The sequence below is a fragment of the Musca vetustissima genome, unplaced genomic scaffold, assembly GCF_032173495.1.
Source record: "Musca vetustissima isolate MV318-11 ecotype Yass unplaced genomic scaffold, APGP_CSIRO_Mvet_v1 utg133457, whole genome shotgun sequence".
In the NCBI taxonomy this organism is placed as follows: Eukaryota; Metazoa; Arthropoda; class Insecta; order Diptera; family Muscidae; genus Musca; species Musca vetustissima.
In genome coordinates, this window is record NW_026884408.1 from 1 (window position 1) to 15,827 (window position 15,827).

The 15,827-nt window shown below is 33.0% G+C and overlaps 2 protein-coding genes across 2 annotated transcripts; both read left to right on the plus strand.

Annotated features, from left to right (window-relative positions):
* Positions 1 to 440: 440 nt before the first annotated feature.
* LOC133331421 (allatostatins MIP-like) lies at positions 441 to 1,186 on the plus strand (the record flags this gene model as incomplete). The annotated part of the gene is made up of 2 exons (XM_061539810.1): positions 441 to 967; positions 1,059 to 1,186. Coding segments are annotated over 2 exons (655 nt in total), but the record flags the coding sequence as incomplete, so codon positions are not given.
* Positions 1,187 to 8,024: 6,838 nt separating this feature from the next.
* Positions 8,025 to 15,603, plus strand: LOC133331422 (transmembrane protein 209-like). Its single transcript, XM_061539811.1, has 9 exons — positions 8,025 to 8,047; positions 8,105 to 8,409; positions 8,477 to 8,584; positions 8,658 to 8,886; positions 8,947 to 9,095; positions 14,471 to 14,598; positions 14,729 to 14,960; positions 15,031 to 15,128; positions 15,244 to 15,603. The coding sequence occupies exons 1-9, from the start codon at positions 8,025 to 8,027 to the stop codon at positions 15,601 to 15,603; spliced, it is 1,632 nt and encodes a 543-aa protein (XP_061395795.1).
* Positions 15,604 to 15,827: the final 224 nt, after the last annotated feature.

Below are 15,827 nucleotides of genomic sequence, written 5' to 3' on the forward strand. Positions count from 1 at the left end.
TCCTGTACAATGTCCATTTTACTAATCAAATCCTATGATAGGCAATTATAAAATTGTAATTAGGTTCCCTGCATAATGATGCCAAAGACAATAATGTGGCTATGTCAATTATTTGTAACTTCAATTGATGCCTTATAAGGTGGTTGGAAAAATGAATTATTGGGTTTGAAGATAACTAAATTATCTATTAATTTGTCAAATGATAAGAAGATAATTGTGTTGATGGATCCAACTAAAGGCCATATGACAGTCACTTATCCGATGTGTTAAATGTGAAAATTGTGAAAATTATTTGTCAGTTAATATTGAGTTAATATGATTATTTAAATGTCTACAATATAACTATTTTATCATAGGAAGATCTTTAATAGTGTGAATTTTGATGTCAATAAAAATAGCTCATTTCTCAATGTGTATTTTTTCGCTTTTTTTATTTTCAGATTTAAGAAAGCCAATATCAGCAATATGTTTAGATACACAAAAAGCACATCCGTGTCAAGTATGACTGCACAACCCTTACAGCTGTTTATTGGCTTGGTAATAATTAGCACCGCCTTGGCCAATGCCGTAACACCCGAAATACCCACAGTTAGTGACAATGAAAATGAATTGGGCGACCTAATGCCAATGGATGGTGGTTTCGATGAAAAGCGAAGCAATTGGCGATCTCTACAAGGCACCTGGGGAAAACGAGCCTCAGCCACAGATAATGACTTGAATGATAACGACAATGAACATATACTACCCGTACTTATTGCTGGCGTAGAACCAAGATCCAAACTACAATTGGCATATCTGACCAATGCAGCTACCTTGGAACATTTGGCAAATGCCCCCGAAATAATTGGCAATTCCGGTGAAGCCTACGACATGGATGAGAATATCTTAAATGAGAAACGTGCCTGGAAGAGTATGAATGTGGCCTGGGGTAAGAGACGTAATGGCCCCACATGGAACAAATTCAGAGGTGAGTTCTTGAGTGAAAACCACGAAAGTTGACAGATGAAATCGAACTTAAGAACATTATTTTACTGTAGATTTGTTTTCTTCACAAGCAGGTGCTTGGGGCAAACGTGAACCCAACTGGAACAACTTGAAGGGTATGTGGGGCAAACGTGCCAACTGGCAAAAACTCCATGGCGGTTGGGGCAAGCGTTCCTCACAGCAATACTCTGATGTGAATTAAATTGTGAGCCTACGCCCTCCGAATGTAACTAACCGATCACATCACGTAATTACTCTAACAGAAACAGTTGACGACCGATTTCAAAAAGAAATGATCAATTATTAATTCTCTATCGGATAACAAACAACATTAACGAATCGTGTATTATTTTAATTGGCAAATTTTAAATAAGTTATGTATAAGTACGAGTACATATGTAGTAATGTAATATAATTTAAACAAAATATATATATAAATATATACATATAATAATATTAAAAAATATATTAATTAAATCAAAAATATATTGTTTTTAAAATGAACAAACCAAAAAAAACTGCATGAAAGCCTTATCAAATAAACAAAAATGATTATGTTTAATAATACAATAAAACGATACCGTGCTACACACAAACAATCAATTAACTGAAAATAATAATGCATGAGATTTTTGTTCTAAAAACCGAGATCTAATGATGGCTTTATGTGTCAACCTTATCCTTTTGCCAGAATTTTGATTAACGGTTCCATCACGATTTATTGGAAATTGTATGTACGTCAAATGTGGCGTATCGAATTTGTATTTTAATTTATATAAATTATTTTTCAATCTCAATTTAGATTGTTGTCATGTTTATATTCACATTTCTTACCATATTATGTATATTGTGATGATTTCGTTGCAGAATATATTTTCTCAAGAATTGATGATTATATCACAATAATTTTCATATAATTTTATTATACTATTTTTTATTATATTATTTTTTTATATTATTTTTTATATTATTATATTAATTTATTATATTATTTTTTTTTATCATAAAAGTAGTTTTAACAATTAGAATGAATCACAAGCAAGTAGAAATATCAAATTTTAAATTTTGCTTTCAACAGAACTCAATTTCCCTGGGTCTTGTAAACGCATTATAAGTCTTACAGCTGTTATTTTTTAACTTACAGTACATTTCATGGTGCAATAATAAGGCGATGTATCAAAACAAAAACTTTTGTTTTTGTCTCTTCTTCTTCTGTCAAATTTTTCCTTATAATATTTCACGTGGTTGGCAACATTGTACATTTTTGTTTTGATATATCACCTTATTATTGCATCATGGTTTAATTTTTACAAAGTCCCCTCCATCTCAAATATCAATTCCATAGCGTATATGTGAAATATAATCGACAGGTGAGATTGACATTTGCAATCGAGTGGAGTGGTAAGAGCGCGTTTATACTACTAAACGCAGTCTTTCATTGTACTGAATTTAGTAAATGCAGTGGCTAATATTGTCAATTGCTTACCTGTCAAATAAACTCCCATTCATGGCACAATTAACAGGTAGTCCATTTAGCGCAGCTAATGTCTTGATTAACTGTCAAAGTGGGTAATTTCTACTTGAATTCGATGTGTAGTGTTACCAACCGTTTAAAAATTATATAGAAAAAATTGACAGATAATCGAGACAAAAACAAATGTTTTTGTTTTGATACATCACCTTATTATTGCATCATGCTCCCATTGATGAGGTTAACCTTGCAAAAAGTTCTAATGTGCATGACGTGTTAAGGTGCTTATACACGATTTGTATAATACACTGTCACTTCATTGTTGACATAAGTTAGATATTAAAATATGAACAAAAGTCGCAGTACTAATGTTTTAAACATGTTAGTTAAAAAGAACTTTTTTCTTTTATAAACAGATTGCATAAAAATATACATTTTAAATTCCAATCAGCTGATGATTGTTGATATTTACTGGCAAAGTTAAATACATTAATGTCCATTTAATCGAGAATGTTTTCTTGAAATAAATCTATGTATTCTATTTTGGCTTTTTGCCGGGGGAATTTATTTGACATTTTTTGCAATGGAATTGGCAATGTAAATCTACAATATTAACAATATAAATGAACTCTTAGTAATTTACTTTGAAATGATAAAAGTCATTCATTTTTTTCTACATTCCACACATTAATGTCCTTGATCTTTTATCAATATGACACATTAAGTCATCATTATTATTATTGAATTAAAGGTAATAGTTGCCCTTCATATATCAAATCGTATCAGTATTAGTAAATATACACAAAACATTTAATTATAGCACTGAAATATTATTTAAATAACAGTTCTATTATATTGTTCTAATTTTTAGATATTTAATGTATTATAGGGGAAACTTCTGATGAGCACACAGTATTTTATGATTAATAAATAGAAATGCATGTTCATGTATACACTGTAATATATCACATAACTATTTACAACAATAATATTTTAATTTATTTAAATACACATATATAGAGATATATTTATTATCTACAAACTTATTTTTCATATACATGCATATATACCACGGACACTCTATGTAAAAATAAATAAAAAAAAATAATAATAATATCAATAACAACTAATTGTTCAATATCCATAAATTAAAATATAATAGGATTGCATTCCAAAGAGACATCTTGTAAAAAATATCTACAATACAGCCAATTGATATCCTTCGTCTCTGAATATTGTATTTGAATGATTGCATTGCGTTTTTAATCTCTAGAACAAAACAACTATGTCAATACAAAACATATATGTATGTATATGATAATTATTACAAATAAAATATAACGAAGTTTGTTTTTCCTCATAAACAATTTCATGCAAATTTGGAGTGTTTTATTTCAATAAAATTAAGGCGGAATCTTGGTACAATTATACAAGGCAGGGTATGTTTTGTCAACAAAGAGAAAATACATCTCTACGCTGGGCTATAATGTCAGAATAAATAAAAACAAATGCAACAAGTGATTCTAGTACGTTTACATTTAACCGGATTTCGTTAACCCAGTGGGTTTCAATTGTCAATTCCTTTGCATATATGCCAAATAAATCCTCATAAAGCAGGTTAACCCGGTAAAAAATAATGTATATGCCGTTTTCTGTTGATTTGACATATAAGTTGTGTCTGTTTACTCGATATTTGGTAACAATTGTTACTAAATGTTGTCTGTTTACCCAAAAATCCAGTAAAAGAGAGTCAAGTAAGAGAGCAAGTTTGACAGTTCAACAACAACAAACTTACTGGAGTTTACTGAAAGAATTTTATGCAGTAAGATTTTGCAAACTCTGCCATTTTTTGGATCAGATGTTTTATGACCAAACACAAAAATTATTCAAAACAGTTTTTTTTTTTTAATTTGAAATGAATTTGTATAAAAATTACGGAAAAGGGAAAAAATTCGTAATTAATGTAAAGTTTCATTAAATTAGAAACTAATTCTTTGTATTTTTAGGCAAGTTTCAGAACGAGGGCAATGCATTGATGTAGGAAGCTTAAATGTTCCCGGAGAAAAGTACCAAATCAATTTTTCTTTTATTTTTCATTTTATTTTTAATATTAAATGCAATACAAATAATTGGGTTCGTCCTTTGTTGGTTTGTTTATTTTGGCGCAAATAAAAATATTTTCTTGAATCCGCTGATTATTTGCTGAATCTTATTAAATGTTGTTTGTTTACTTTTCTCAGTATTATCGCAAAACATTTTCAAAGCATTACACACACAGTCACACATTCTTATATGACTTTGGCATAACAAGCCACAAAATGAATATATAATAACATTTCTTGTCGAGTTTGAATTGTAAAATAGCTATGAATCAATATATTTGGTTTTTTACAAATAAAGTTCCATATATTTCAAATAAATTTTATTTTTAATTTAACGGGCGATTACCAAATACAACACTATTTTGACAGAACATCTAAAATGATATGGCAACACTTTTTCGAAATACAAATACATATCAGCTGATTAAGGCATCCATCAACGTCGTATGTACTACATATTTTTAAATACCAGAATACAACAGGAAATATATATCTAAAAGAAAAGAAAGAATATTAAAAAGGCATACACAAGTTTGAAATCAGAAAGTAAAAGACGTACGTTACGTACTAATTTTGATATTCGAACTTTTTTCCTATATGATGATATATTTCACATATATTGAAAGGAATTGACATTTGAAACCACTTGTTTTACTAAATATAGTGCAATCAATGGTATAATTATCGCGTTTATATTAAGATATTTAAATTATATAAAATTGATTTGTCGCTTGTCTTTTTTTTTACATACACATTTCTCTGTTTAAAAAAATTGTTCTCCAGACTTACCCGATTTTAAAATTTAGCACTGAAACTCATGCACACAGTTGTCTGCGTTTGCCATTTCTTGTGTTTCGTTCAATCTGCAGTTGGCTGCAGGTGTAAAGTAATTACAGACATTTGAAATCGAGAGGAATTCGTACATCCAAATGCACTTATACTTGTTGTTCGTCTCTCCAAAGCAAATATTTGACACAAATTTGTTTTATTTTGTTTGTCGGAAAAATGTTCAATTTGAACACTATTGATTTTGTGTTCGTATTGCACACAAATATTTGACAAATCTTGTTTGCTGAAACAGAAAGGAAATAGTGTCAAACAACGTAAAAAAACATATTTGATGTGTGATCACATTTGAAAACATTTTTTTTTTCTAAAAAACCAAATTTATCTAGATCTAGACATGTGTGTCCGTCCGTCTGTCCATTATAATTTGTAAACACGATACAGGCCACAGTTATGGACCAATCTTCACGAAATTTTGCATGTAGGATGGGTTCTGGCCAATGTAGACCCCTATTGTTTCTGGTAAAATCGATTAATATTTAGGGGATGAAATGGACCAAATACTTAATTTTTGTCGGTTTTTCTGGTCGCTCCAGAGGTCGCAATTATGGTCCGAACATGGTGAAATTTTACATGGAGAATGGGATCGAGTCAAAGATTGAGCATGCCTGTTTTGATAAAGATCAGTCAATATTTAGCGGGTCAAATGGACCCTGACTTCTGTGTGAAAAATGACAAAATTTGTATTATATGGCGTATATATTTACACCTGAAGGACATAGAGCTATTTAGTAACCCATTACCATACTAGAAGTCGGAAATATAACGCTGATCGATTTGATATTTTCCATGAGGTTCAAAGTATGGTCAAGGACAACGCCTATAATGTTCGGTGATGATCAGATAATAATTTTGGGATGAAGTGGACCGAAAACTTATTGTTTTGGGGTTTTTTTTTGAGTCGATTTAAAGGCCACAATTATAAGCCGAACATCACGACACAACCCACGTTGAAGGGAATCTGAACAATTAATTAGAAGGACTATACTGAATATTAGTAATATTTGGAAAATATGTCATTGTAAGGAAGAGGTGCTGTTGACTTCTCATTGGGCATGAGGTTGTAACTACCACGAAATTTTGTCCAGGCTAGGAATAAAAATTCAAAGAAAGCTAGAGTTCCGTGGTAGTTGTGTAGGGTATCGTATGGTCGTCCCCGTCCGACTATACTGCTCTGCTCACTGGTTTTTATTTCTGTTGTGTATTTTATAAATTATTTTCAAGATATTGTGGTTTTCTCTTTGAAAACTAAATTTTACATTATGTGCGAGGGGGTGTTCGAAACATCGATAACCCAAATTTTAGTTAAATGTGGCCAGAACTCTACATACCCTTCTCCAAATTAAACAAATAATTTCAAAAATGCCGTTAAGGTCGGCCGGACCGACCGTTAGGGGGACATTCAAAATACCTATGCGTGCTATGCCATGAAATGCCAAAATAAAAACAATCAAGTTGAAAAATTGAATACCTTCAATATTCTCGGTATATATTCCCACTAAAAACATAGCTGAAATACTCAAAATACCAAGAATTTTGGGGTTACTATAAACTAAATATAGACTAATAATTTGGTAATATGAAAAACCTGCCCAACATTTCCAAAATACCGAAAATGTGGCTAAAAAGCAGAGGTCATGATATTGACTCCTATTGACAACTTTTTATATAAATGTATCTCTCCCTCCAAGCATTCGGAATCCATTTAGTTGGAAAACACATTTAAAAATATCAAAATACAATATATTGCGATCGGACAAAGTAATCCATATGCAATACCAAACATTCTAGGAGTAATTGGGAAAATATACAAATTATTCGGACCTCTTATTTTCCTTTGTTTCCTCTTAGAAAGGACAAATAAATGTTAAATGGTATTTACGTTAGAACTTTGTTACCTTGTAATAATTATACCGGTACCCATGCTATAATTATTACAAGTTAGGGCCCATGGTTTAATTATTACAAGGTGTTTTGAATATTATGTCAAATAAATTGAAATATATTCAAGCTTAATTGAAATGAAAATGATGTTTTTAAGACGTTCGTCTAGAAGTAATTACTTTGTTATGGATGAAACAAACATTTTCTGGTATATACACAATGGAATGGTCAATTTAAGCCTACTGGGTTAACGAAATCCGGTACTATTAGCCCGAAAACCAGCAAATACTTGCCTTTAGGTGCTCACATTTTGTGCACATTGCTTAATTTCTCGGCTGATTTTGTGTTTGCCATTGAAAATATTTTGTAGTCTGATATGGAAAAGAATTATTTGAAATTATTCGGCAAATATTTTTGTAATATGATTTTACTCTAACAAATCATGCATAACAACTAATATTTAACAAATATTTTTTTCATATGTTCTATAATTTTTAAAAGTGTAGTTTTTAACAAAAACAGACTCAGTTGTCATCACTTATAACTTTTCGTTCGTTTTAGTGGATAGGTTGGCAATTCTTGTTCTGTGTATCATCTCGATCTACAAATCCCTTAGCTTAACCTATAACAACAGCTGTAGCAAAACATTGCAAAAAAGGCGCCGGTATCAAGAATGCCCAGCTTCTGTTTACAACTAAATAAAATCTCTACGTAAATAAATAAAACAGGAAAAAACCATGAATTGTATGAATGCATATTGGTAAGTAAGCAGCATATAATTTATATTTTGATTTGTACTAAACCTTAACATTTTTAGTTCCCCACAGAAGCAGAACTCAATAGTGGAACGTGGTTTGGATCTGAGGCTGCAGGCATCAAAAGCCAAATACTATTTGAAATGGGGCTCCATTAATGTCATTCTCTTGGCCATACTACTCTTTGATATATCGAACAAGTGTCCATATGCCGAATCGAATTGGTATTATGTGGAATATGCAGCTGCTGGATTGGTCGGATTGAGTGTTTTGGCATGTTTCTGCAAATATTTCCTATACGTATTTCATACACAACCAGTGCAGGGGACACAACAGCAAAAAAATCTTTTAAAATTTGACGATAATGGTAGAAGGGGGAATATTAATGAAAATATTTGAACTTTTACTGATTTTTATTTCAATTATCATTTCAGACAATTCATTTGTTACCAGTAATCCAAATAAAAAGAAACCAGTTGACCAGGAACGTAATGAAGCTCCCAATAATACAATTCTTAGTTGGCACTCCTCGTTCAATGAATGTAAGTTATCCAAAAAAAAAAAAGATATTTTAATTACAAGGAAACCATTTCGAAATTAATTTTTCGTTTACAGCTCGTGGTCCCAACTCACCAAATTGGAGCTATAGTCGGACAACACCACCGCGACAAAGTCTAAGTCCTCAACCGCAACAGCACAATGCCTCATGGAATTCATCAATGTACAATAATTCAACAATGAATGCCAGTACGGTTAGCAGTAATTTGTCATTTTCATCGCCCTATCAAAAATACGAACGCGATGAATTAATTACCGATGAAGTTAGTTTGCATCGATATCTGAAGTATGTTAAATATTCTATATTTATTTCGATTAATACATTTTTGATTTTTTCCTTTCCCAGGGATGTGTCTCGTAAAGAATACAGCACAACGGAAATTACGGATATAAATCCAGCTTTTAATGCGGGTTCAATTAACTCATTTTGGAACTATTGCAATTCTGCTGCAAATCTTTTGCGGACTTCTTTATATCAATTGGCACCATCACCAGGTAATGCAAATGTATATAAGTATATATTGGGGATTTAGTATGGAGGGTATAATTATTTTATCATGGGTGGAGTCAGATCAAAAATTGCCCAAACGCCACTAAAATTGTTAGTATCGGTCCGCTTTTTAATGCTTTTTAGATTTTTGACATTTAAGAAATATCTTCTTGAAAAAAAAAAAATGGTCGTTATTGGTCTATCTCCTGTATAATTAATTTGTAAATCGGAAAAAAAATTAATCTCAGAAATTTTGCTTACAAGATTTCCCAAGAAAAAATGTTAGCATATGTCCACTAGTTTGTTATATCCATATAAAAAAGATCAAGTTTTTTTGTTGTATCAGTTTTAACCATCCTTTCCAAAACCATTTCATGTATATTTCCATGAGAGGTTTGGGATTTCATTAGAAAATGTTGTCAGTTTATAAATGGTGGCCGGTTAAAAAGATCGCCACGGCCGAACTTAACACCTTTTTCAGTTGTTAATATACACTTTATAGGAATATTGACGGTAGTTGATGAAATTTAAACAAGCGTCAATTAAACCCGGAATTCCCTTACCTGTATTAACAATTTGTTTTCGATACCAATCCATCTCTTATATTAAAGCAATGTAAGAAGGTAGATACGTGTATGTCCTAATACTGATTAGGGAAGCTTAAAGCCTATAAAGTTGTATTCCAAGCGATAATGAAGACTTGTAATTATTGTAAACTTGTAGGAAAATTGGATATTCAGTAGAGTAACTTCGTGTAATGTGGACAATGCGTCTAATGTGGACCACCCCCATATCTAAGAAAATATTTGAAATATGTCAATAATAGCAATTTTTGTTATTTGCATTTTGCCTTTTAAGGGCAGTGATCATTTGAAAGTAATTTTTTTAAGTGATTCTTTATACTCTTTCGAGCCGAGCTTAATGATCGAAGTTTTGCAATGAAAAGGAAAGCCAGGAGAAGAAACTACGTATCCACCATTATGCGACGCGTTTCGCCGTTGGTTAAGCGGATCATCAGGCATATTGGGCTATGTGGCTTTACAAATGTCGTAAGTTGATAACTTGTATTTATTCCGCCCTGATGCGAAACTTGCATATGCGAATTAAATTCAAATTTGTCAAAGTTCGACATTTGTCTTCATTCTAGAAACAGTCCTTTTCAAAGCAGATTTTTTGTTGTAGCGATGGAAAATTAATCCACACACCTACAATTGCTTCCATGGTATACACATGTTTTTGCGCAAACGTTTTGGAAGTGTGTTGATGGCTCAGAACGTTAAGTGGTCTGTCAACATTTGTGTTGCTCCGAGGACCGAAGTTCGAGCCCTAGCCGTGCTCAGCTTGAATTAACGTAGGTACGTAGGTTCTTCTCCTGGCTTTCCTTTTCATTGCAAAACTTCGATCATTAAGCTCGACTCGAAAGAGTATAAATAATCACTTAAAAATAATAGCAATTTTGAAAATGTAGTAGTAAACAAGTGAAAAAGCGGTAAGTTCGGCCGGGCCGAACTTTGGATACCCTCCACCATAGATATATTGACAGGTACTATAAATGAAAATATAGGGAACATACCAAAAAGTGCACCTATACCGACATTTCTAAAAACGGATTATGTAAACCATAATACAAATTTTAGAAAATTTTAAAGGATAATTATACCCTCAGCCTTATGGCTAATTAGTGTGTATACACTTTCACACGGTGAAAATGTGCCTCATCGAAATATTGGTTCTAGACCCCATGTTTCTTTGGACCAAATCCGTTTCAGAAAATTTAGATTTCATCCGAACCTTGCCCATCTTATTATTTCTTCCAAACTTAGTTCCTTCAGAAGATAGCGTGATTACAACAGACGGACGGACGGACAGACGGACGGACGGACGGACATGGCTAGATCGTCTTAGAATTTTACCCTGAAGAATATATATACTTTATAGGGTCGGAAATGAGTATTTCGATGTGTTACAAACGGAATGACAAAATTAATATACCCTCCATACTATGGTGGAGGGTATAAAAAGGGGGTATATGGGGACTACCCCAAAAAGGGGGCGAATATTAATAATTTTTGGTAGGGAGATTTGTTACCATATACCACTACAAAATACCAAATTGCAGCAAATTCGGTTGAAAACGGCGCTCAAGAACCCCAAAATACCGAAAATTGGGGGTACCCTTATATGGGGGCTATCCGAAAAAATGGACCTATATTCATAATATATTGTGGAGAGATTTGGAAACTATTAAGAACTCAATGTACCAAATTTCAGCGTATTCGGTAGAAAAACGCGCTCAAGAACCCCAAAATACCAAAAATTGGGGGGTATCCGTATATGGGGGATATCCGAAAAAATTGACCTATATTTATAATTTTTTGTGGAGAGATTTTGTACCTATTAAGAACCCAATGTATTAAATTTCAGCGTATTCGGTTGAAAAACGCGCTCAAGAACCCCAAAATACCGAAAATTGGGGGTACCCTTATATGGGGGCTATCCGAAAAAATTGACCTATATTCATAATATTTTGTGGAGAGATTTGGAAACTATTAAGAACTCAATGTACCAAATTTCAGCGTATTCGGTAGAAAAACGCGCTCAAGAACCCCAAAATACCAAAAATTGGGGGGTATCCGTATATGGGGGATATCCGAAAAAATTGACCTATATTTATAATTTTTTGTGGAGAGATTTTGTACCTATTAAGAACCCAATGTATTAAATTTCAGCGTATTCGGTTGAAAAACGCGCTCAAGAACCCCAAAATACCGAAAATTGGGGGTACCCTTATATGGGGGCTATCCGAAAAAATGTACCTATATACATAATTTTTTGTAGAGAGATTTGGTACCTATTAAGAACTCAAAATACTAAATTACAGCCAATTCGGTGGAAAAATACGATCAAAACCCCCAAAATACTGAAAATTAGGAGGTACCGTTATATGGGGGCTACCAGAAAAAGTGGACCTATATTTATAATTTTTTGTGGAGACATTCAGTACCCAATAAGAACTCAATGTACCAATTTTCAGCGTATTCGGTTGAAAAACGAGCTCAAGAACCCCAAAATACCGAAATTTGGGAGGTACTGTTATATGGGAGCTATGCCTACACGTGGACCGATATATCCCATCTTCGAACTTGACCTGCCTGCAGACAAAAGACAACCCTATGCAAAATTTCAGCACCCTATCTCAATTCCTTCAGAAGATAGCGTGATTACAACAGACGGACGGACAGACGGACGGACGGACGGACGGACGGACATGGCTAGATCGTCTTAGAATTTTACCCTGATCAAGAATATATATACTTTATAGGGTCGGAAATGAGTATTTCGATGTGTTACAAACGGAATGACAAAATTAATATACCCTCCATACTATGGTGGAGGGTATAAAAATGTAGCTCTGATTGTAAAAGTGTGATGGGGGCTATTCCAAAACATGAACCCATATATTTTTGCATTCATTGTTACTCAAGAGTGCAATAAATTGAAATTTATCACAACCAATCCACATCCTACCTTTAACTTACTGGTCCTCATTACCCGCCAAGTAATTTTTTTACGTAGTTTAGAGTTTTTGAAATATAATAATTTTATAGACAAATATATATATATAATGTTTGATCTGGAATATATTTAGACAACAAATCTACTATGCTGTGAAAACAATTTCTTTTTATTTTTAACCGCTGTTATGATCACAATATTAAAAAAACAAAATGGTGGTCCACATTACCCGAAGTTACTCTACTACTTGAAAATCATGTTGAATTAGGATTTGTAGTTTGTTCGTTTGGACCATCTGGGCATGAATATCTCTACATATAAAACTGTGATTTAGATGATTCCGGAGTAATCCGACATCAATGAAGCATGGTTTAATAAGGTTTTACTAAGGAATTAATCTTTTCGGATTGGCTGAATGGGGTTTTAAATAGGAAAATGAATGAGGTTTTCAGTAAGTCAGATTCTTTTCCGACTGACTATGACTAATCTATATGAGGTTTTCTGTTGGATAACATACGTAGATGTTATCGGACCATATTTTGCTACAGAAAACTTCAATTGAATGTGACCCTCTAAAGCAAACATCATTACCTAATTTATTCAGATTGGCAAAACATAGCCTGATCTGCTCGGTCTAAAGATAATCCATAGGAAAACATATATTCAGCCATCTATTGGTTGAATTTGGGTTCTATATTCAACATGAAAGGAACTTTTCTGCCTGATTCAGACTGGCTCATTTGGGCTTTCTATTGGAAAACCTCTACCCAGGCTAGCCCAATAAAGATTTTCTATAGTAAAAAATATGTTCAGCCTGCCTGAATATACATATATACTGAATATACAGGAATACATATATTCAGCTTGTACGAATAAGGTTTGTTTTATATGAAACCTTCCATTCTGCTGGCCTGGCCGTATAATATATTATATCATTTCTGCAAAACCAAATTTAATGAACTAATATTTAATTCGTACAATATCCTTGGTTATTAAATTTGTACATCCCATAAACTATAAACAAAAAATTAACTTGAGATATATTGTCGACAGCTCATTTGTTAAGGGGACCCCCCCATTCTCGGTGTCAAAATTTTTGTTGATATAATTCGAATCTACACTGATTAAGGAATGTCTCTACAAAATTTCAAGTGAAAATCTCAAGAAGTCTTGAAGATATATCCGATTTATTGTATCAACATTAAGTGACGGCTAAAGGGCTTCTCAAACTTTAAACGCGTTTTACTCTAAACATTTTTTTGTGAATGGCGGGCACGATAACTCAAAAACCAATAATCCAATCGGTTCCAAATTTTGCAGCGTTTCTCTGAGAGTGTATAGCTCTCGTATGAACTAGGATAAAGCCAATCGGTGAAGATCTTCCTTATTTTTTAACATGGTTTTTGGTAAAAAATCGGCGATTTTCCAAAAAAAAATTTTCAAAGGTCCACCATTTTGTTAATTTTAGAGCGAAGTCAATAATCCTAGTTCATACGAGAGCCAGACATGCCCTCTTTCTAACACAGTTGGAATTTTCGGATTCCGATGTTCCAGTGAGGAGTTATCATGCCCGCCATCGAAAATATGGACTTTTCTTTGAACCCAAAAAACAACAACAACAAATTTTGGTAAATTATTTTTCTTCCTTTTTAAATCTTTAAATATATATGTGCCAAGTTACAAACCTTAACAAGCATTGGTATTCATTTACCAGCCCATTTAAAATCTTAAAAATAAAAAATCGAGAATGGGGGGGTTCCCTTAATATACAATAATATTATCACGGCAAATTTCAGCATGCGTGTTTTCTCAAAGACAATACAACTTGTGATTTTCATACATTTCAATGTTTTTTGTTTTCCAGCTCCAGCAACACAAAATAAACAAACGTCCAAAGAAGAAGGTGGTCTTAATATCATTGATAGCAACTCGGAAGTCATCAAGCGTATTTCATCGGAGAAACTTGCCCAATATGTGGGTAATTTACGTACGGTATGTATTGTTGCTGTTGTTCAAATTATTGTCCTTTCGTAGACTTTCATGTTGTGTATACAATGAGTTTTACAATTTCAAGTTTTTATTATTCCTTCAACGAAACTTTTGAACATCTGTGTTTATGCAGTGGATTTCGTTTACCATATTGCAACGTTTGACGAAGGAGATGGAACACATCGATGTATCATTTAAACAGCGTGGCTTGCATGATATGCAAATTGGTAGCATTGGCTTGGAACGGCTAAAGAAAACAGTCGAAAATCAACAATTTGTAACACAATATATGCCAATGTTGCCAATGGTGGTGCCATTTTTGGAAATGTCAAGCAATCAGGAATATTTGGTTCAGCGTATAAAGGGTAAGCAGAAAGTTGCGGGCCATTAAATATTCTTGAAAACACAAATATCAATGTGACTCTTGTTTAACAGATTTAGCAAGAGGTTCTTGCATTGCTGACTATCGTTGGAATTCGGGATCAGAATATCACGGCCTTAAGTGGGACGAACATTTACCAACTGATTCGGCGGTATGTTAATTGTGATATAGACTGTTACATTTAGTGTGCACCATAAAATAGTATTTTTTTCCAATTTATGTTAATGTTGCTTTGTCTGGTTGTTTTCACTCTTTCTTTCTTGCAGATACTTTTCCATTTGTTCTGTGTCTATTTAGATTCCCAACTTATGCCCTTGCCTCAGGGCGGTGGTCGTCCTTTTTATAGCCGCTATGTTATTATTGGCGAAGAAAAACGTTCAGCCAAAGACACTGTGGCCATGGTACAAAACAAGGCTCGTTGTGCCATCCTCTGTTCGAATCCTTTAAAGCCCAAATTCAATTTCATCAGCGATGGTGAAATACACAATTGTGCCTATGACCGCAATAATCTCTTCTATGTTATTATCCAATTTCTGATTTATATGCGCACACATCAGGAAAGTTGTTTGGAGGGCGTTAATCTTGGTAAGAGCGGCATTAACATAATGTGTGTCATCGATGACTGAGGGAGTAGTTGTGGTTGATTGGGTGGTGTCTGGCTGGCATCATCACTCTAACTTTAGTTATAGTTTTCGTTTTTATTTTGATACATCTGTTTTATTAGTCATATCATCATCATCATCATAACAATATCCATTATATTTTGTATACTACTACTATGTATGTTTACTTCATTATTTTAATGACAAAAACAACAACAATACTATAATTTACAATTCCAATAAACTAA

Excerpts from the sequence above, each read along its gene's own strand:
- LOC133331422 (XM_061539811.1), top strand. The coding sequence starts at position 8,025 with ATGAATTGTATGAATGCATATTG. Across the intron at positions 9,096-14,470 it reads TCAATTGGCACCATCACCAG|CTCCAGCAACACAAAATAAA; the intron begins GTAATGCAAATG and ends TTTGTTTTCCAG. Across the intron at positions 14,599-14,728 it reads ATGTGGGTAATTTACGTACG|TGGATTTCGTTTACCATATT; the intron begins GTATGTATTGTT and ends GTGTTTATGCAG.